This window comes from Hirundo rustica, chromosome 6 (assembly GCF_015227805.2).
Source record: "Hirundo rustica isolate bHirRus1 chromosome 6, bHirRus1.pri.v3, whole genome shotgun sequence".
Classification (NCBI taxonomy): Eukaryota; Metazoa; Chordata; class Aves; order Passeriformes; family Hirundinidae; genus Hirundo; species Hirundo rustica.
Window position 1 is genome coordinate 40103720 of NC_053455.1, and position 22223 is coordinate 40125942.

Here is a 22223-nt window from a genome sequence, read left to right on the forward strand (position 1 = left end):
GAAATTCTGCTCAAACCCCGGGTTCACACTGTGCTCGTCTCTACCCATTTGTAGCCCAAAGAATTTATAATCCATGTAGGGAGATTAAAAAATAAGGGGGAAAAAAAAATAAATCTCAGCAAGCACGTTCCAGAAGTCCTGGTTTCGCACAGCAGCCCACGTCGGGGCTGTGTACAGACACCGCACCGCCTACGAAGGGCTGTTTCCCAGGACTTCGTTTCGCCGCGTGGCCGTGCCCGTGGGCAGCCCCGCTCCCGCCCCGCCGGCCCGGCCGGACGCAGCGGCGGCGGCCGGAAGCGCGGCGCGGCGGTGGCGGCGGGTGCCCGGCGGGGCGGCGGCGCTGGAGCCGAGGGAGGCCGGGACCGACGTGGCCGGCCGGGGGAGGCGGAGCCGAGGGGCCGCCGGGCGGGGCAGGCCCGCGCCGAGCCGCGGCTGGATGGCAGCGGCGGCCCCGGGCACGGCGGCGGTGGCGCACGGTAACTGCGGCCGGCGGCCCGGGGCGCAGCCGGGGGCGGGGGTCGCCGGGCCGCGGTGCGAGGGGGGCGGCGGGGCCGGGCGCGGCAGCGCGGCTCGGCCGCGGGCGGCGGGACGGGGTGAGCGGGGACGGGCAGCGCCACGCGCAGCGGAGCCGGGTCCGGCTCTGGGGGCGTCCGGCCCGGCCGAGCGAGGGACAACTTTAGGAAAGACGCGGCGGGGAGCGCCTGGCGGGGCCGCCGCTGCCGGCAGCCGTGCCCCGGCCCGGCGGGACCCTGGGCTGCGCGCCGCCCTCGCTCCGGGGCCGCGGCTGCCCCTGGGCTCCCGAGGCCGCGTCCCCCCTCGCAGCTCGCCGGGGGAGCGGTGCCGGGCGGCCGCCGCTGTGGGCGTGCCCGGGGCTGCGAGCGCAGTCCCCGCGGGACGCGGCCGAGAAAGTTTTGGAAGTGCCTCCTCCGGCAGGCGACGCCGCGAGAAGGTCTCGGCGCAGGGGCTGCCCCGCGGGACGCGCGGCGAGGGGCGGCCGGCTCTGCGCGGCCACCGCGGCACGGGCACCCCGGGCGGCGACCCGTGTGCGGCCCCAGAAAGGTGCCTGAGCGCCGCTCGTTACTAATTCGCCCCGCGGCAAATATGCCTCGCTCTGCACCGCTCAGCGTTCCCCTAATGGAAATTAGGGGAATGGAAAAGCCGCGCCGCCGTCCGTCCCATCCGCCGCGCTGCGAGGGGCAATGACACGGACGGGCCCGCCGCGTTAATCGCCTGCGGCGAGAGCGGGTCCGGAGACCGGCCCGGGCCGGGCGAGGACAGCGGGAGCGGGGCGGTCTGCCCGGCCTGTGCCGTGGGCTGGGAGGAGAGAAATCCAACCTAGCCCAGAGGGAATGAACGCCATTGCCTGGTCCTCAAACTTCCCTCTCATCCTACGGATGAAAGGATGCGGGATGGGGAGGGAGTCGCAGTCTCCCAAACTCCGCTAGTGATTCAAATGCCTTCCTTGCCAGCTCGTAGGTTTTCCCCGGGTCTGTAATCTCTTCTGATCTGCGACCCCATTGTTTGTAACCCTGTGCGTCCCCAGCTTTTAGCTGCCGCACGCTGTCGTTTGCAGAAATGTGAGTCTGTGCAGAGTGGGTTTTTATGAGAGGGAAGGGTCCCGCCAGAGCAGTGCATTCCTTAGAGATGGGCAGTGATTCAGAGAGAAGGGCGTGCTCAGGGAGTTCTGGAGACCTTTTGTGCTTTTGCCGAGGTCAGGGTTTCCAGGAGGAATTCAAAACTCTCCACAGGGCTAATGGAGGGAGGTGGCTCATGTAGAGTTTTTTTGGCTGAAAATTATGCTTCCTCCCTGGAAAATAACTTTTTTCCATTCCATGCAGTACTCTTTTTTCAACCATAAGACCAGGCAGCTGGCTTCCAGGGAAAACACTTGTTAAAAAAAAGCCTTCTGTTTTATTTTTTCCCCTTTCAACAACATCTAAGATGTTATTACGAGCAATTGCAATGAGCAAATTCACCGAGAGAAGAAATTCTGTGGTCTGAGAAGGCAGAATGTCTCGGAAGAGAGTAATCGATAGAAGCATGGTCATCATGTCCATATTTAATCTTCTCTTTTCCAGTAGGTTTTTGCCTTGGCATTTGAATTTTGTCCATGTTTTCTCAGTCCCTGCCTGCTACAGAGGTGCTCAGTGAGCACTGTGAGGTAGGGGAGGCACTGGAAGCCTCATGGATCTCCTGGCTTGGAGTGCAGCTTCCTCTGCCCCTGCTCAGGAGCGTGTAACTGGCAAATTCTCATTGAGTTGTTCTTTCTGGGCTGGGAAAACCTAATGGTTATTCCAGTCCTGAGGCCATTGCAGGAGGAGCTGAGCAGACTCGAGTCGTGAATGCTCGGACATGCGGTGCTCTGGAGGGTGCTGCCAGTGGTCGTGGTCACCAGGCTGTGCATCAAGCACAGCTGGGAGCTGTGATCCCAGAGGGAGAATTGTCAAAACTGATAAGTAAACGAACCGCTGGCTATTTTGCTCCCAGAGTTGCATGCTCTTAAGTATGTGATAAACCTTTCTTGGGAAAACACATCTGTAAACCTGGTTATGCCTCTGCCTCATGACCACAGATGTCTCTGAGAACATGCCGTGCTTTCTGTAGAAAATTTTCAGGACATTATCTGACTGGGCTCCTAAAACAGATGCTGTTGTCTAAAAGTTAGGGTAGGCAGAGCCTTCCTCCACCCTTTGCAACTGTTTTGATGGGGTATTATTTTCCTCTTGAGCAGTTTTTTCCTATGACTATGGCTTCACTGCTTCTTTTCTTCCTCTTAAATATTTGTCATAGGAGCAACCAGTTTGAATGTTTGAGTTTAGAGACTTTGCTAATGTACTAATGAGATGGAGTAACAAAGGGGCTGTAGAGATAAAAAGTACCTTTTTGGGGTTTTTTTGAGCAAGTGGTTACGATGTGTTAGGAATAAGGAAATGCTGGGAATATGCTCTAAACAATTAGCTGGACACAAAGAGCAGTTCAGGTGTGTCCTGGACAATACACCAAGTTTCTCAGAGATGTTTTATAAACATGAGGAATTTATTGCATGAGATATGGGGTTGTTCCTGAGGCATCATGTGGTGATGGTCTGGCTGCACAGGAGTAAAGAAATGTGCTGCTTTCTCCTCATGTGAGTAACAGCAGAATAAAGACCTGTGGGCCAACACTAATGTGAGTTAGGGGAATCAGTTTTCTACACCTCTGTACCATTTGTTTTCTACCATCATCCCCTTTTTGAGGAACCCGATCCATTTGTGCCTGGAAGAGGGAAATTAAGCCAAGTGTGCAAACCTTTTTCAGTCCTGGACATGCCCTTTGTCCTGTGTGCTACTGCATCTCAGTCTCTAAGACCCTTTCAGGTGTCCCTTGGGGCTGTTGTGGGTTGTGAGTGTGGAGAATGAAATGCAAGTAATCGACCTGTTGAATCAATTGCAGTGTTTACTTTCCCAGATTGATTCTCAAAAGCTGTGACAATGTTACAGACGAGATTCGTGCTGTGTCCCATCGTTGCTGAGCTGTGTGTGTTTGTTGCTTCTTCATAGGCATGTATAGTTTTGTAAATTTTGATTTATTTTTGGTGTGGTCCTCACAAAGTTCTCAGTCATTTTATAGGTCCGATCCTATCATAAAGGATGAGGACATCCATCAGGCCCACTCCAGGGTTGGAAGGGCTGTAGGCCTGAAGGACTTCAAAGGAGGGATCTAATCTTTGCAGTGAAATGATATCTGCATCAGATATTTCTTTTTCTCAAAATTAAAAACAAACAAACAACACACCAAAAAAACCCCAAAACCAGCCAAACCAAAGAAACCCCAACAAAAAATAGTGCTGGAGAGTCTGCATCCTAGATAAACTGTTTCAGTATATCCCCACTTTAGCACTATATATATTTGTTTCTTCATATTCAGGCTAAATCTTGTTTACTATTAGAACTAATATAGAAGAAGAGTATTTGAACTAATATAGAAGAAGAGTTGAGCACTTTCCCCCTTTCTTGTGATTGTATGGAGGCTGTTCTGTTCCTTTGGTGTTATCTTTTTAAGACTAAACACGCCCAGGTCCTTTGGTCATTTTTCCAGGTCATGCTCTCTACACTCTATTTTTTTGTTTCTTTCCACTGCAGTGTCTCAGATTTTTGCATGTTTTATGAGGAAGAATATGTGGGCTGGATGTGGTTTGTTGGCTAAAGTCTCACCTGTGTGAGACCTGCAGTGGCACTATTACTATGTCCCGGGATGACATTTACCCTTTTTGTAGCAACATAGGCCTGCTGGTTTGGAATTAATTTCTCAATCAGTGTGTGCTTTTTTCCTCTGTGGCATGTTGGAATTACTGTTCTGTCATTTCCATTTAATTCCACACCTGCCTCCCCTGCACTTAGTGTACTGTTTTCTACTGGCCTTTACTGAGATTGGTTTGACAGTAGGTTATGGGTAGGTGTGGTGTTCCTGCAGCCAGATGAAAACACTGCAGTAGGACACCCCAAAATCCTGAGCTTGAACTTGCTGTGTTGAGGGATTTTTTGTTGTTGTTGTAAGAAAAAAGTGATAGCATTAGTGGTCCTTGCTCAACTAACCAAGCCAGTGTCTTCACTGATTCCTTCTAGCATCCCTGCTCCTGATGTCCGTGGTCATTGTGCCTGGAGACTGATGTTCTCCTTCAGAGAAGCCATGGGACCCTGTCCCTTAATTTCTTTTTGATTGCTTTTGATTGCAGCTTGGCCTTCCTCCTGCAGTGTTTTTGTTCGGGGACTGAAATTGGCAAAGGGCCATGAGTTAAAAAAGTTGGTTTTCCTGCTCATTTGTTCTGATGTCACTCACTGGTAGAGTCTGGTGTGAGCATGGAGAGGTGATGCTTCATAAAGGAGGTGGGGGGACAAGGGGCAACACCACCGTTTTCATCCACAGCCTTAGGTCCCTTTTTATCTGGCTGTTACTTAATGCTTTGATATCTTTATCAATTTCTTATCTTATAGGTAACTACAAACTGATCATTTAGTTTGATCAAGAGTCCTTCAGAGGATTGAAGTTACTGGTGTGTAACTTCTCCCAAGTTTTTTTTTCCCTTTATAAAGGTAGGTGAGGCATGATGCTTCTCCAGCCTTCTTGTGCCCTTCCCATACTCCTGTAAATTTTCAAAGATGGTCACTGATGCTTCAGAGATTAGGCTGGTTTCTTACGTGCTTTCAGGTGAATGCTGTTATTACTTCTCAAGAGAAGTTTTGTGAACATTTGTTAGGTCTATCTTTTTCTAACCCACCCTTTTCTCCCATTTCCAAAATAATTTTGCTTGTTGCATTTCACTTTTTCTTCTGGAGATTGAAGGAACATTTGTACTTCAGCCTTTACATCATTTGCTTTCCTTCCCTCTTTGTCAATGAGTGTAATTATCTTTTTCTCTTCTAACATGCCCTCTTCTCCAGTTTTCTTGTGACTGCCGAGCTCTTACTGACAGCTGTGCTGACTTTGACTAAGAGACCGTCTAATCAAGTATCCTTCTACAAAAGGATAAAAACAGGACAAGTAGATACGGTGTTTTTCAAGTACACTTCCATTCTCCAGCTCCTCTCATATCAGGGAATTTCCTGAGTCTAATGTGAGCTGTTTAACCATTAACAATTAAAAGACTTGTCTTTCTAGTACTTGTCCTGTCTTTGGATGAGTGCGTTTAAAATTTTTCATCATTTTTGGAGAAGTGCTACCACACAAGTTACCTGCTGATGAAGGGTCATATTTGTTTTGAAGCTGACCCTCCTTGGCTCCATGTGGATGGGTGTCAGCACTTGCGTCTGACGAGATGGTGAATAATCTACCCTGTTCCCCATCTTTTCACCACTCATGAGTTTACAGACCTCTGTTATGTTGCCTGTCTTGCATCCTATTTTGTTACAGGGGTGCTGTTCCATGGCAAAGAGAAGACTTTACCTGGTAGCATCTCTGGTCAATAGCTTTTGCTGAAGCCTTGGGACACTGAAGGGCAAGAACAAGGGTACTTGGAATCCTTGTCCAGCCCATCTAAAGGGAAATAGTGAAAGCTTGATGCTTTCCCAAGATGTCTCGTTTTCATACACCCATTATAAACAGCCTCTGTGTCCTTTAGTGCTGTGTTGAAATCAAGAAGAGTTTCAGGTGTTTCTCATGGGTATTCATGCCTGTGTTAAGGCACTGAAGGGTAGGCTTGGTGTGGCCAAGCCTTTTCCTCTGGGATGGTGGAACAGAGGGTTGAACATATTTTCAGGACTGCTTTCCCCTTCTCTTTTCAGAGATTGGCCAGCCCGGCTGAGACCACTTAGCAATGACAAAACAAAAACTCCTGCTCGATGGGACGCTCTCCATGTTTCTGATCGCGGCCTGTGAAGCTCAGCAGCTCCCAAGGAGTCATGTTGCTGCTAGCTCCGGTTCTCTGTGTGACACGGAGGCAGAGTCTTGGGGACACCTGTTCAGCAGCGAGCGGCTGGATGCTTGGATCTGTTCCCTCATCGGTTCCTTTGTGGTGGGGCTGAGTGGGGTCTTCCCCTTGCTGGTGATCCCCCTTGAGACGGGAGCTGCGCTGCGGTCAGAAGGTAAACCTGCCAACTGCACGGGCCTTTCTGAAGCCAAATGTCCTGGGATGTGACTGCAGCACAGTGGTGAACAGGACCTTGTCACAGAAATGCTGTTCTCTGAAACAGAAAGTCTGTTTTCAGTGCTTTAATCTATACCTGTGAATTTGAAGGGGAGTCCTCTGACAAATGTAAGCCCCGGATGGAGCTCGTACAAAGAGTACTGTTTGTCACCCTGCTTAGTTCAGGACCCTCCCACACAGTGCTGTCCCAGCCAAGTGGTGTGAGGGGTTTTTCTTGCACTCTATTTGGTTTGTGCCCTCTCCTTCTAAAGCTTGCTTTGCAGATGCTTCCAGTTCGGGTTTCTTTAAGGAAAATCTCAGCTGGAGACGTTTTGGTTCCTGGCTGAATAGTGATCAGTTTTTTTGCTTCTTGGATGTTTTTTTTTGGTTTTTTTTTTAGCTGGATCACACCGTTTGAAGCAGTTCTTGAGTTTTGCAATTGGTGGACTACTGGGAAATGTGTTTCTCCACCTGCTTCCGGAAGCCTGGGCCTACACATGCAGTGCAGCAACAGGTATGAGAGCCTTATGTGCCTGGAAGCAGCTTGTGCGGTGCCTGTTTTGAGTCTGTTCCGCCTTGAAAGCCCAATACCAGCCAGTCTGGGTCAGCCCAAAAACTGGTCTAGGCTAGGTATTCTTTTTGAAGTAATATATGAAAGCAAATGCCTAGGGAAGGACGTGAGAATAAAAAGCCACACACTTAATACTTCATCTTTGTACTCAGCAGTGCTCCAAAGACTTTGAAATTAGAGGCTTCCTCAGTTGGCCATGGTTTCTTTATGTTTAGTAAATTGGAATGGTTTTCTTGTCTACAACTTTTCCCATCATGCCTTAGACTCCTGTAAATCTGTTGATTTTCCATTGTCACTTCTGTAAGGAAAGGGAATGCTTCTTTAACTTGTTGGGAGGTTGTGAATGTGTATGTGGTCTGGTACATGAACATGTTCACCATCTTAGTTGGGGATCAGATGCACCTTTTTTGCAAATCTGTCCCTGTAAAAGCATTACTCCTAGAACCTCTTTCTTGGCATTAACTAGGGCTCCTCTGTTGGATGCTTTGATTTATGAAAGCTCATGTGTTGCAGTCTTTGCTCCATGGGAAATCATGGAACATTGTCTATAGACCCACAGTTAAGATTGGAGGGTGGGGCAGGGGAAGAAAAAGGAAATGGGGCCGACAGAAACTTGTGTTTGCTGGCAAACTAAACACTGAGTTGGTATAGACCTTGTGGTATCAGTGTAGCTCCTCCATCCCTCAAATAGCCAGGGTTACTGAAACTTAATAGTGTTTGTATCCCTCTGCTTCAGCAAACTGATATAAAAGGCAAGTGTTGCTGCATCCCACCTGTTGAGAAACCAAGAAGTCATTTTCTTGCTGAAAATGTGAGAGAGGGAAGGTGATGCCCTGGGTTTCCCAGATTTTCTTGCACCTGTGTCCTGGGGTTTCAAATCTGCCAGGCCTTTAGTCCTCTTCTTCCTCACAGCTCTAGGACTGTCAGCAGAACCTGCTGTACTTTTTTTCACCATTTCTACAGTGGTTCCCAAATTACTCCGTCTTCCTGCTCAAGCTCATTTGCTTCTGCCAGACTGTCCTGAAGCGTAAAGGTTTCCTTGACCCATGTAAGTCCTGTTAGAGTCATTCTGTTCTTCCATTGCAGTGCAATTTCCATTTCTGCAGTGAGGCTGAATGGATTATTATCTCACAAGCTTGGCTGTAATTGAAAAGAAAATTTATAGCTTTGGGCTTAATAACTTGCCGAGGTGTGGCAGAAATGGGAAGGTGAGTTTGTAACTCCACTAATGGCAGATTTCATGTCAAGACTTGCTGCTGGATTTTTGTTGATGTAATATTCACTTGCCTCTGGAGCTCAGGGAAATTCCCAGTGTTGTCAGGAAATTTTCTGAGTTGAGCTGATGTGGAATGAGGGATGGTAGCTCTCACTCTTGAGTGTCTCGAGATGATGATATCTGTTATATCAAGAACGAGCAAGTTAAACTAATCTGTTTTGAGACGTGTTTGCTCCTCCTACCTTGCAGGGAGTTTTTCCACTGTCATTTATTTTTTTGTCTTGGAACTACATGAAAAACTATGTACTTAATAGAGACACAAAGATTTCTCTTTTATCCTTCAGGAGAAGGGCAAAGCTTTCAGCAGCAGAAGCTTCTTGGTCTCTGGGTGATCATTGGTTTCCTGACCTTCCTGGTGCTAGAGAAGATCTTCCTAGAGAAAGAGGAGGAGTACTCTGGTGTGGTAAGTTAGCAGCCTGAGGGAAGGGAGTGCTCTTATATTTGCAGCTCTGTACTAAATACCTTATCTGCCCTATCTGACAGCGTCAGGAAATTATTCTGTAGCTGTAAGTACCTTGTCATTGCCCTTTGGGAGTTTTTTGCCACTGGTCTGTAGGAGAAGGTTTCATCTTCAAGCTTTTGTTTTGTGGTTTTAACTGAGATTTCTCACTTCTGGTTTGGTTTTGTTCTTTATGTGGTAAGTGTAAAAGAGAATTCCTCTTTTATGGGGACTGGGAGCTGGAGCACTCTGCAAATGAAACTTTTGCTCAAGTAAGCTTTGAGGGGTGACAGTTTGCTGATGCATGTTCCACTGACCCATTGTGACTCACTGATAACTGGGTCCTCAGTCAGGACAAAGGCCAGCCTTCTTGAAGATGTTTCTTCTTGTTTATGTCCTGGACCAGATGTTTGTTTGTGTGGTAGAAGGGGTTTATGATTGGCCAGGTAATCCTAAATTCAAAGGAGTCACCGAGCTGTAGATGAGGTTGCAGAAGGTGATTCCAAGGCAGAGGAGAGCACCTAGTCTTCAGACACCTGCACAACTCCTAGCTGCAGCTCCTTTAGACTGTTCAGTCCTTGCTGTGCCATGACTTTTGAGAGGTGAAACTGCAGGTCAGGCACTACATAAGAGCAATTAGGTGTTAACTTTGACTCAATATGAGACTTCAGTGCCTGAAAGGAACTTCATCCTCTCATTTAGAGAGAGGCTGAAATCCTAGAGAAATGTCTTATTGTTTGAAAGATGATGATCCCAGATATAGAATAATTCTGTAGACTTAGTTATTCTGATGTACTGGGGAGAGCAGGACTCTTTTACCCCATCTCCTACCCAGATGGAGTTGTATTTCTCTGGGCAGCAGCTGCTAACAAGAGGGGCAGGCTCAGTCCCTTATCTTTCTAGTGGAACCCGACTCATGCCCAGGGGCTATGACTCCAATTCCTCCTCTATTTCTCTTGAGGATTGGGAGGTCTTAGCTCTTGTTGTCTTTCAGGGCAGATGTCACAATGCTCTCTGAATCTGTCTCATTTCTGACAGTCATTAGATTGGGGTGTCGAAGCTGCTGAGTCACATTGTAAGGACAAAAGGATAACGGGTGAAGGTTGGATTTCTGATCCTGATTCATGTTCATTCATCACTGAAAAAAAATTAGTGACAAGTTTGTTTCCCCTAATTTAGGAGTGTGATTCCAAAGCACCATCTGGGAAGATTCCCAATGGAAGTGGCTGCCCCCTGCCAAAGGGGTCCTCTCAGTCCCAAAGAGCACAAGCTCAGTGTAATGGCTCCTCCCTCCAGTCTGGTCCAAAAAACAACAGAATCAAGGTAAGAGACCCACAAACTCACTTTTTAGTCAGGAATTGTCTGTGGAAAGACTGTGCTTGAGTGGGGAACTTAGCATTTGAGTTGTGCTTAATTTTGGTCTATCAAAGTGTGTCCTGGTCATAGCAGGGAGGTAATAGCTGACTTGGAGAAAATCTACACTGCTGCTTATGTGGAAGAGGCAAAGTCAATATTATAAAGGCTTAAGTCTGATGATATGTGTTTTGGCTGGATTCTGATCCTAAAATACAGAATTTCATGTTTTGTTACTCTATATTTTATAGTCAATATGCCTTTATTTGCTTAATTTTTTGCACCATGATTTCTCTGTTCTCTACTGCCTGCGTTGTACTGATTCTGAGCTGCACTTTTCCTTTTAAGGCACCTTTTGGAAGTGTTTTGACACCTTTAGGAAGTGTGTTGAAGCTACCCAGTGTAGAATTTAAAAGCTCAGTTTCTCAGATTATCAGTTTACCTGCTGCCAAAAAGGGCTTCTTGTCCACTTCTGTCTCCAAACCTGTATTTTCCGTTGCCTCCTTTGCACTGGATCTCATCTGACCTCAGAGCCTATTCAGGGAGCTAAACGGGGAAAGAATTTGCTTGTCTACACCCACACACCCACCTCCCACCCCCCAGACTATTTCTCTCCTAACTTAACTTCTGGAATCAGCTTGGCATGCAGACAGGCAGCCAGTAGTGCTGGGATAAGGGAGAGCAGCAGGCTCATAGGACTGGAGGAGGAAGAGTCCTGCACCATTGGGAAGTGGATAATCTTTACACTGGCTTTGCTTTCTGTTCAATGTTTCTATCTTTGTACTGTGGAAAACCCTTTTCTGGGTGAACATGACAAGTGAGAGAGTAAACAACCACTTTGGTGAAGGAGGACCTGCAATTTGAGTTTGAAAGCCCATAAAAATGTGCAAGATTGTATGAGAGTAACTATGGACAGAAAGTGTGCTTGGATGACCTAGCCCAAAGCTGGATATGTGGTCAGGCAGAGGCTCTTCAGTCTTTCTATTTTAAATGTTTTGCTGTAACTTTATAGCTCTTCCTACAGAACGTGAAAGTTATGCTGAGGTCATTGAGTATTTTTGACACCTGTCACATTCATGTAATTTGTACGTAACACTGCCCAAACTGCAGGGTTCCATGTGGATGTTTCTAGAGGTGGTAGTAGTGAAGACACCAATATTAATGGGTTATGAAACATTGTGCCCTAATTTTGGAAGGGTTTATATAAGGAACTACAGACTGCTGATTTCAAGTAGAAATGAAACACTGAGACGTGATACAATTGCTCAAGGTATGGTCCTAATTAAAAAAAAAGTAATTAATGCTAATTGATATGATTTTATGTAAGATAAATTCTTACCAACCAGACATTTTTCCTGCCTCTTATTCAGGCATAAAATTGTTTAATAGAGTTTATAACAAATGTATATAAAACATAACTTTCTCCCCCATTCTAATCAACTATGCTAATATTAGCTGTATTAAAAATCTGTTATTTTATGTTATCAAAAGGGAATGTTTTAATGCAGCCCCCCTCAAATCTGTTCACTGGTGGGTTATGGTTTTTCTAAGTCATTATTTATAAAAACAGTATATCTTCACATTTGCAGGTACTGCGTTACATAAATGGCACATTGTGACTGCATGAAGTCAGTGATAGCAGCTAAACCGAGTAACTTCATCAAAAGTGCTGAGTTTTTCACAGGTTTTGATACATGCAATTATAAGGAATAGATTAAGAAGGACCGCAGATCGTATTTACAAGACAGGGATAGTTTCTAGCTAGTCAATGCCTTGGAAAACCTATGAGGATTGCAGTAGGAAATTGTCAGGACACATTCTTCTCTCATGGTGCTACAGCCAGGACGATGGGTGAGTAGGAAATAATATCTAGGAGGACAGGTGAGAGTTCCTCTTTCTGTGCAGCAGTAGTGAAAACAGCTATTTGACTCTTTCCAGTAGTGCTATTCCACATATCCAAAATACTACTGATAATTTGTAAAGGAGCCAGAAAAGAGATGAAATGATACTTTAAGTTTGCAGTACATGATCAGTGGCTTTCTTTAGTTTAGCTCTTGTAGTCATGACAGATCTAGGGTGACTTAGAGTATACAAATACCCATGTTAGAGGAATTACTAAATTTGAATAGTTACAGCTATAGCAAACAGTAGCAGACTAGAACTTAAAAACAACTCTCTGAGGGTAACTTGCCAATGGACCAACTTGCCTTAGAGATAGCAGATTTTTTTTGTTACTTTTGAGCTGCAAGCTGTGGTTTAAGCTGCTCTCTACGGAGTACGTGATAGCTTAAGAAACAATGAGCTTTGTGCACAAATTAAGTTCTTTCAGTTGTGTTACGTGGAAGGTTTCGAAAACCATGGAGAGCCCTTCTAGCTCTAAAATACCAACACATCTGTTCAGTTTTACAGACGGTTGTTGATATGCGTGAATTTCAAACTAAATGGGTGTGGTTTTAACTTTCTACCTTCTGATCTTATAATCTGAATATTTTAATAGTCTTCCTGGTAGGGTGGAAATTATCAAACCTACCAAGATACTCCTGCGTTGTTAGCCTGTTTCCTTGGGCAACAACATAAGCAGTCATTCCATCTGTCTGTCCATCTGTTCTGCCCTTCATTTTCAATAACTTTTGAACCCATAATTAATTTTCCTCAAGTTCAAGAGAGGCTAGGAGCGTTGAGGGCGATGGGCGTTCTGCAAGTTCGGTGCAAATCAGCGTGACAGCAGAGGGGGAATGCGAAGGGACGCCTTGGAAGGCGCCGTTGGAACTTGGGTGCCCCGTGCAGATGTGCCTGGCTGCAGCTGGGCAGCGGGGTCTCGCTGGCCCGGCCTGCTGGGGACGGGGCTGTCACACCATGTGTGCTGGGCAGGGCACGTGCGGGGAACTGGTGTTGCTGGGAGTGAACAGGGTAGGTACTCGAGAAGGAAAGGGTAAAATCCAGAGCGTGGCAGATTTTTTTGATTCTTCTATTCACTCAGAAATCCTTATTTTTTCAGCAAACCAAAAGGGAAGGGTACTATCTAAATGAGCAAAGTCACCCTTCAGGACTTAATGATTAGTAAATTGTAGTGAGTTGACTGTTGTCCACATATATATTAGAACTTCTGCTTTTTAGCTGCTGCTAGAATTTGTCCTAGCTTGAAAACAGCAGGTGGGAGGTTTCCTTTGCACACAAACATAGATCAGTTCTGTCCCTCATTGCAGCCTTTCCCTCAACAAGTAAAAACATTGTGTACAGTACTTTTGCCTTGCTTATTCTTTCTTTCTCCCTGTGGCACATGGGGTCCTGGTTGATTTGTGGAAGTATGTTTTATTGCACAGTGACATTAATTCTGAGGCATGAACATAAACACTTCGTCTGGCTGTGCTCTTTATGAGCAACGAGAACATCCTATTAGGGATTCGCAGAATGTAAATGTCAGAGGCTTATAACTGTCAAATCAACCCAGTTTATTTCTGAGCGCTCCAAAGCTTTGCTTCTTTCAGTGACAGCTTTTGCCCAAGCCACTGACAACAAAAAGTCATAATGTTTTAATCATGAAGTCTATTTTTTCCCTATACAATGGTACGGGAAAGCATTTTTGTGTAAAATTTCTGTGAATAATTATTACTATCCTGTGGGTAAAACACCATCATGTAAAAAAACAACGCAAAAAGGAGAATTTTAGTCATATTTGACTGTCTAGGAATGAGAGTATGAAGAATGAGAAGTAAAACTGCTGCATTCTTGGGTCTGACTGCATGCAGCTGTTTGTGTTTCCCTTCCTATAAAAACATGCAGGGATCTTCTTTTGCATTCATTGTGGAGATGTTATTTAGATTATTACTTAAAAGTAGGCTAGGCTCTGCTGAATACTTAATTTTCATGTTTAATCATCAATGCACTTAAAAAAATTTAGAGGCTACAAAGGTGCCAGAAGATAGTGCTGCAAAAGTGTCCTGCAGAAAGGTGGTGCTTTGAAGAGAGAGAGATTCGACAGGAGGCCCCTGAGCTGTGGCATACAAATGACAGAAAGATGCTCCAAGCAGAGTTGATAGAAACAGGGAAGAGCACAAGACCAAAAAGATCTAATGAAGTCCATCAGCACTTGTAGTTGTTTAGCTGGACTTTGGCACCTAATGCTGTGGTGAAGCAAGAGGTTAATGCTTCACAGTTTCCAGACTCTCCACTCACTGGATACTGCCCTGCATCTGGAGTTCTTGCAGTCCAGAGACAGCCTGATATATGGGCGAACACCTGGTTTGATAATAATTTAAACTGAAGTGCCATACAGTGAACTGCAGTGTCTCAGGACCAACATCCAGTAGTTTTTGTTAAATATGATGGAAAAAGCCCCCAAAAAACCTGTGAGCTAAAGAGCTGGGATGGTACTCTCGTAAAATTACTTTAGGTCAAATACTCAGATTTTGTCAGGAGATTGCCTAGTTAGAATGATAGGGAATTTTAACATGGAGATTGACTTCTGAGGAAGGCAGCTGCTTTATGCTTGTAATTTTAAGAAATGTGTTTATATGCAAATACTGATACATGCTATCCAGCCTTCTAGTAGGTGTTTTTTTGGTGACTGTCATCACTATCTTCTCTTTTGATGCTTTGTTAAAGGAAAGCAAACCCACAAGCATGAACTTTTTTGGTACAATGTTTGAAGGTTTATTTAGTTATAGAAAGCAATTCCAACAGCATTTGTTCTGTTGCATTGTTCTTGCCAGCTTTTGAAGTGGAGATATTTAACAGTTGGATATTAAAGTACATGACTTGAAAACAAGATCAAGTCACATTTGAAGCCAGTCGCCTGTGTAAATTAGTCAGTGTTACCTAAAATTGGTTCGACTTAGAATTAAATATATTCTTGCATTTTGGTTTTCTTCTTTTTCCTTTCTTTTTCTGTTTCAAGAGCTCTTCATCATTTGCATACACTAATGAGTCTAATCTCAGACAATACTTGCCTACCCTAAAACTTAGTTTACTCTAAAACCAGAAATGACATTTCATGTGTACTCAAGCACTGACGTGGCTTAAGATTTTCAGCAGAAGCATTGTACTCTGTCCTTTCCCATCTGATTGTGACTGCATAACCCATGTCTAAGCCGTATGCTTTCCTTTTTCTTCTTATGTCTCTTCCTTCTCTTTGCAGATCAGTGGATACCTCAATCTGCTGGCCAACACCATTGATAACTTCACACATGGCCTGGCAGTAGCAGCCAGCTTCTTGGTTAGCAGAAAGGTAAGGTTTCTGTCCCCAGCTGTGTACTGAAATGGAGAGGCCTTGTCTCAAATCTGATACAACATGCCAAAAAATGCAAGGAGTTCCTTCCTATTTGCTGGAATTTTCTGAGAAAATGCAGGCTACAGTAAAACCCAACCCTATCCTGATCCTCTGATGGATAGCTTCTTTGAATTTGGGACATGTTAGTCATTTGTACTGGCATTAGGGGATTGGATTAGCTCATCTGCTCAAAAGGCAGTCCAGAAATAACATGATGAGGATGGTCACCTCAGAAACTGTGACACAGACAAGGCAAAGATGTTTATTGCATTTTTGCTTTGGTCTGCAACGCTGATGATGGGCTGGGGTCCCCATTGCCCTCAGCTGGAGCACCATGACTGTGAGAATGATAAACTCCCAGTCAACCCTGCACTCATGTGGGATCTGCTGCTCCAGCTGGACCCCTGTAAGTGTATGGGATGTGATGGGATTCATCCAAGAATACTGGGATTCTATACTGTTTCCTAATCGCTTTCTCTCTGCTGCAGGTTGGGTTCCTAACCACAATGGCCATTCTCCTGCATGAAATCCCACACGAGGTGAGAGGGCTTTGTATCCTGCCATCGTGAGGGGGATTACAATGTGCTTCACCTACTGAGAGGAGGTCTGGGTCTGGTTAACATTTTCTTGTCTTCTTGAAAGCTGCTCCTTCTGGGGAGACTGACAACACTGAAAACCAGGAAGAGTCTTGAAGCACTGGCCTTGTTGTGAATGGCCTTTGTGATTGAGAGTTTAGTATTCAAGTTTATTAACTGTCAGCCCTTGGTTTTCTTAGGTTGGAGACTTTGCAATCCTACTTCGGGCTGGCTTTGACCGCTGGAGTGCAGCCAAGATGCAGCTTTCCACAGCTCTGGGGGGAATTCTAGGAGCTTGCTTTGCAATATGTGCTCAGTCACCAAAAGGAGCAGGTAAGGTTCCCTGGGACCTCTGTGGAAATGGGGGGGAGGCAGTGCTTGTCATCCTTGTGTATCTTCTTTCCCTTCTGTGTTGTCTCTCATGGCTCTGTCTCAGTAATAACTAAAGCTTTTCATATTTGTGCAGGAGAAACAGTAGCCTGGATCCTCCCTTTCACTTCTGGAGGGTTTCTGTACATTGCCTTGGTGAATGTTGTGCCTGATCTCCTGGAGGAAAAGAATCCTTGGTGAGTGCTCCCTCCTGTTCCTCTGCAGCAATTTGTGCTGCCAGGGGGGCAGGGATATAACCCTTCCCTGTGCCTCTTCTGGAAGTGTGTGAATGCCAGCTTTCCAAATCCTGTGGACAAGGCTGGAATCAAAATAGGCATCTGTGCTATCTATTGCATTTGTGGGACTACAAAGACCCTCTGTAACATGAGAGCTTTCACCTGGGTGAGTCCCAGGATTGTGCTGGCACAGTGTGCAGCAGGGCCAGCAAGAGCAAGTTCCTGGGAAACATGTCCAGTAAGGACACCACTGCCCAGTCTGTGTTTTCAGCTTCCAGCACATAACTGGTGTAGGGACTGTCTGAACCAGGGCCCTACAGAGGTGTGTATGTCTGATAACCACATGTGAATCTATCCTTCCATGCTTCTCTCATCCCTTTCTGACCCTATCCATTAATTCGGGCCTCTGCAACCTCCCTTTGGCAGCAGTTTGCAGAGTTTGACTGTACTGTGTTAAGTGATGCTTCTTATTATTTGGTTTTTGTGCTCTTGCTTATTGATTTGTTTATTAGGTATCACTCTGTTGCTGTAGAAAAATAAGAGTTTTCTTCTCTTTATCACTCAGCATTTCATAGTCCGTCATTGTATTCCACCACAGACATCTCTCTTCTGCTCTGGTATATATATTCCAATATATTTGGGTTTCCCTCATGTATTATTTTAGCTTCTTGCAGTCTAATTAAGGCTGTAGCAGGTACAAATCCAGCTGTTCCACAGTAAAGGCCCTCTCAGATCTGCTGGCAGAGCTGCCCCTGAGTGTTCCCTCCTATTTTAGTTGTAAAAAGACAAGTAACTCCAGCAGTTTAAATAAGATGCCTTGGTTCACCTAGTTAATTTTGATTGAAACAGTGCTCAAAAAACAGCTCCACAGTTCTATCTGAGGAGGTAAGAACTTTCTGTGGAGAAATGTCAATTTGGGTTGGTGACCTCTTGTGTTGGCAGAGGTTGTTGGCAGAATATGCAGAAGTGGGAGGCACAGAGTCACTTCAATCCAGCATAAACCTGAGATAGTGCTAAAAGAATGCCCAAATTTATTGTTTGGTTGGGTTTTTTTTCCCTGTAACTGTAGTTGTTAGCTGGATGAGGTCCCTAAAGTGTCTGTGCACATGCTGCATAAGTGCTGGTTTCCTTGTGAGGGGAAGGACATGAATATGTATCTCAGTAGCTGCATGACTGAATCAGCTTGAATTGATTTGGAAGCCCGGAGCTGGGCCTTGCAGCTGAGTGGAACAAGTCCATGCCAGTTTATCGAGAACCGCTTTGCTTGCGGTGCTGGGAAGGTCTTCTCATCTGTGTTAGTGACTTCATACAGCTGTTGTGTTCTCCATGTGGTAGATTTGGAAGGGCAAAGGACAAATGACTGGAGAGCTCTGTGCAGCTGCCTCTGGGGATTGGTCTATGGCTCCTCCTAATTTTGCTGTTTCTTTCCCAGGAATTCCCTGCAGCAAATTCTGCTCCTGTGTACGGGCATTACAGTCATGGTGCTACTCGCGCTCACAACCGAGTGACCTCTGCGCAGACCTCATGATGCCTCCCAGAGCCACCACAGTGACTCTGAGCTTTACAAAGCAATAAGGAACACTAATGTTACTTCCTACGTGTGTGTGCAGATCTGGCTGCTAGTGTGAGAAGCAGGCGAGAGAGAGGTCTGGCTGTGCAAGACTTCATTCCCTGGCTCTCCTATCCCTGTTCTGCTAAAATCCACACATGAGGGCTTCTGTTCTTTTTTTGTTTGGTTGGTTTTTATGGAGCAAAAGATACACTGGGCAGAAATGAACTGAACAACTGCTCCACTATGAGTGAATGATGTTTCATTCGGTTCATTCTGATGGAACTGCACCTCCCGAGCTCTTGTATGAAAACAACAGAGGTGATTCCTGTAGCTGATGAAGATAAAGGATTTTTCCCACCACTTTAAGGGCTGGAGGCAGAACAGGCATGACAAAGCAACAATAAACAGTTTTAGGCGGAACCCCCTCCTCATGAGAAGTTGATGGTGCTATGCGATAGAGGGGAAGAGACCCTTTCCAGCTTGAACTCCAGCTGTTCATTGACACTGCTTCTTCCTAAGGGTAGTATTGGCCTCAGCAGTCCAGCTCTTTTGGTCTATTTTGTTTACATTGAAATTGAGCCAAAAGCTTGAGGCCCTTTAGGGTAGGTCAGTACAATTAAATTACTCAGCTTGGAGGTTACTTGCCTCAGCCCTAACCACTCCAATAGCCAGCACAGCCCAACTGTTTATCTGGTAAATGATCAGTAAACGTTTCTTGAATTGCCAGCTACCAGCTGGCTTACATCTGGAGGGAAAGCCATGTAGCTGTTGTGACTGAGCTCCCTCTCCTCATAACCATTAGTTGAAAACACCTCTGAGCCTGCTCATGAGACCTAATTCATGCACCATCTGCCCACACCGTGTTTCAGAGCTTTCTTGAGGTGCAGCGTGTCAGACCTGCCCAGCGTGCTAAGCACCCCTAGACTGCCATGGCAGAGGTGCTTGAACACTAAAGCCTGGTCAACAACTGGTGACTCCGGGTTAGCTTTTCTTCTGTTCAGTGCAGACCATTTAAGAGCATACTGTAGATGGTAGCCTATTTCTGGGGTTCTTACCTCACAGTGGAGTTCATCTGCTGAGGATGAATGAATAAGAAATAATACTGACAGCTTTAAGATGGGAAGGTTGAAACTGGTGGGGAAAATATTTTTAAGTAAGGTGAGAAAGGGATATGAAAGGGTGACAATAAGCAGGCTTTAAGAGGAGTTTTCTGTTATGTGATGCTTGGGATAAAATTTTTGGCATTTTGAGACAAATAAATAAAATGTCCAGTGCTTTCCTCCATCCCAGCTCATAGGGCTGACCAGGCCATAATTCCATGGGGATGTTTTCCTGCCACAGAGATGTGCACAATTGCTAGATCATCCCTTCTGTAGAACTTTGCTTAAATTTGTTTAAAAACAGGTCTAATTGAACTAGCAGAGTCACTGAACACAAAACAGGTGCCACAGTGTGATTTACATCAACTTAGCTCAGTCTTTTAACATCTTCTGTGAAGCAGTATGGCTCTCCAGTCTGCCCAGGGCCTTACCAAGAGGGCTCGTGCCTTGAGAGGGCGATTGGGGTCAGAGCAGCAAAGCAGGTATGCTGCCCACAGCAGAGGCATTACTTCCCTAAGAGATTCCTGAACTGTTGACACAGTTATTTTTTATGACAGCTCCTGTCCTACTTTTCAGGGAGTGCTGGAGAGCTCATGCTTGCAGTTCTGCCTGCCCAGGAACTGCTGTCTGAAATTTATTTAGCTTTCCTTTCCCTGGACTTACATGAGTTCCACTGCAACAAGGAGGGAGGCTTAGTGCAGCTGTTTATTCCTCTTTACAAAGTTGCCTTCCTGTGCCAACTACTCTCTCCATCATTCAATTGTTGTAAGGTCTGAAGGTAGCATCCACTTCCTGCTTTCCTGGAAAGATGATTAATCCAGTTGGCCTGCAGGGACGGTGGAAGGATGCCAACCCTCTGATTTTAGCTTTGGGGGTTCCTCCTGCCCAGAGACTGCGGCTAAGCAGACCCTATAACAGGGCTCTGGAGGAAGCAGGCTTGCACAGAAAGTTGTGCCTGCTGTTTCTCAAGATGTCTTTCCCAAAATAAGGCTGGCATTTAAGTTGAGGCATTGCCAGGTGAGTGCCCATGAGTTGGCGTTGTTGCATCAGCACTGAGCCTTGCCAAGACTGAAAACCACAGTCAGGATTTTATACTCAGCGTTCAGGAATGTGAAGTGGATGACACTGAAGAAAGAATTTCTGAGCTGTTTTTCTTGGCTGCTTTCACAGGCATGGATAGTCTGTGGTTCTTGGGAAGATACCCTGGTAGGAGGTAGCAGGGGGCTTGTGGGAGGGAGAGGTTCGATAGATTTCTACTGCGTCAGCCCTGGGGCTGAGGATTGAGAGCCTTGGGAGGAAATGGAGCATCACTCCACCATATTTGTCACTTTTGGAAATGCAGAGAGAATTTATTTTCTAGCTCTATTTTTTCAGCTGCTCTTAGGCATTTTCCCCCTTCATCTGTATTGGTCTGCTCTGCATGGACACAATAGAGATGGAATAAATGGTTTTCCATGTTGGTTTGTGTTGTTGGGTTATTTTGTTTGGTTGGTTTGGGCTTTTTTTTTTTTTTTTTTTTTTTGACGTTCCTACTTTCTTTGATTTAAAAATTCAATTCAAATTTCATTTGAATTACGGAGACATATCTCTGGGTTAGTCTAGAGCAGTCTGGACTCTGGGTTGCTGGCAGACTTTCCCCAGACTTTCACAGTTGAAAGAAAAAGTTATATCCCAGTTTCTTCTTTCTGCTGCCATGGAACTGTTGTCCAGGAGCAGTGTGGTAGAGTCATAATTCTTGTCTGCTGCGCTGGGTTCATTGAAAAGCATCACCAAGTAAGTTTCTCCTCTTTCAGAGGAAAGCTTGCATGGTAACTTTACTGTTCAGAGAGTTTTGTAGTCATACTTGACTGTAATCAGTTATATTTTTAAATCCAAAAATCTCAAGACCTGTCTGGTTTCAGTTAACACTAAACTGGATACCTGCCATGTAGGACAAAGGTGCAGTCATAAAAGGTTGTGTGTTCTAGTTGCCCAGAAGGGACTAAAAGGAAATTCTCTACCCTTCAAAAACATGGGTTCAGAAAATGTCTTATCCCACCCTTCATTTGGAAGATTTTCAGCTATAAATGGTGCATTTATATATCTTCTTACCCAAAGTCTTCTGTAAAAAGAAGGAAAACCATGACCTAAGAGCTGGAAGAAGATGAAGGCAGGTAGGTGATCAAGGGCATGATGTCACAGCCTGTGGATTTTGCCAGTAATCTACATTTTGGAATCTCTATCCCTGGATTTACCACGATGCACTCTTGGGCTGGTACTCCTGCCCTTAGGGCTGTGCTATGAGCCTCTCTCCCTTAACCCTTTTTTCTTCTCAAAAGTAATCAAAATTATCATGAATTAATCAGCTATCTGTTTCACAGGCTCTGGGAAGAATGGCTCTGACACAATTGCAGTAGCACAGAAAGGAGAACAACTAGAGTTTTATTTATGGGAACTTTATAAGATGAGGGTGTTGCTGAAGCCCCTGTCTTCTGAAACTGTAGCCCGAAGAACTCACATGGAGAGTAGGGTGACATAATAGGATTGCAGACCTGGGAAATGTGAATATTTGGATCTTTCCAGGAAAGAGCTGTTACTCTTGAAGGATTGAAGGATTTTTCCATGTTAGCTAGAGCAGTGATTGTTATTTCAAAATTATTTTTCATTCTTCCTGTGGAAGACTTTATTTAGCTGGTATGTGTAAGAAAATTCTTTTGACAGCAGCCCTTTGAATTTGTCTGCCTCGAAGGCACTAGTGTGCAGCTGCATGGATGGTAATCCCATCTGTCCAGCGCAAACTGCGGAAGAGGATCACGCAGAAACGTGGTTAGAACAAGCTTTAGCTGAGGCTGCTGCATCTTTCCACCAGGCAGAGTGCTCAGGGGAGATAAGCAGTACTCTGT

General features: G+C 45.4%; 1 protein-coding gene across 2 annotated transcripts; it reads left to right on the forward strand.

Moving 5' to 3' along the window:
• The first annotated feature begins 404 nt into the window (after nt 1-404).
• SLC39A13 (solute carrier family 39 member 13) lies at nt 405-20801 on the forward strand. Of its 2 annotated transcripts, XM_040067377.1 has the most exons (11): nt 444-476; nt 4974-5072; nt 6261-6560; nt 7002-7115; nt 8733-8851; nt 10067-10210; nt 15378-15467; nt 15998-16048; nt 16285-16417; nt 16551-16650; nt 18122-20801. In XM_040067377.1, exons 3-11 carry the CDS (start codon nt 6293-6295, stop codon nt 18195-18197), a joined length of 1095 nt encoding a protein of 364 aa, XP_039923311.1. In that variant the 5' UTR covers nt 444-476; nt 4974-5072; nt 6261-6292; the 3' UTR covers nt 18198-20801. The 2 variants fall into 2 exon arrangements, with proteins under 2 accessions (XP_039923310.1, XP_039923311.1); XM_040067376.2 differs by lacking the exon at nt 4974-5072 and having other exon boundaries at nt 405-476.
• Nucleotides 20802-22223: the final 1422 nt, after the last annotated feature.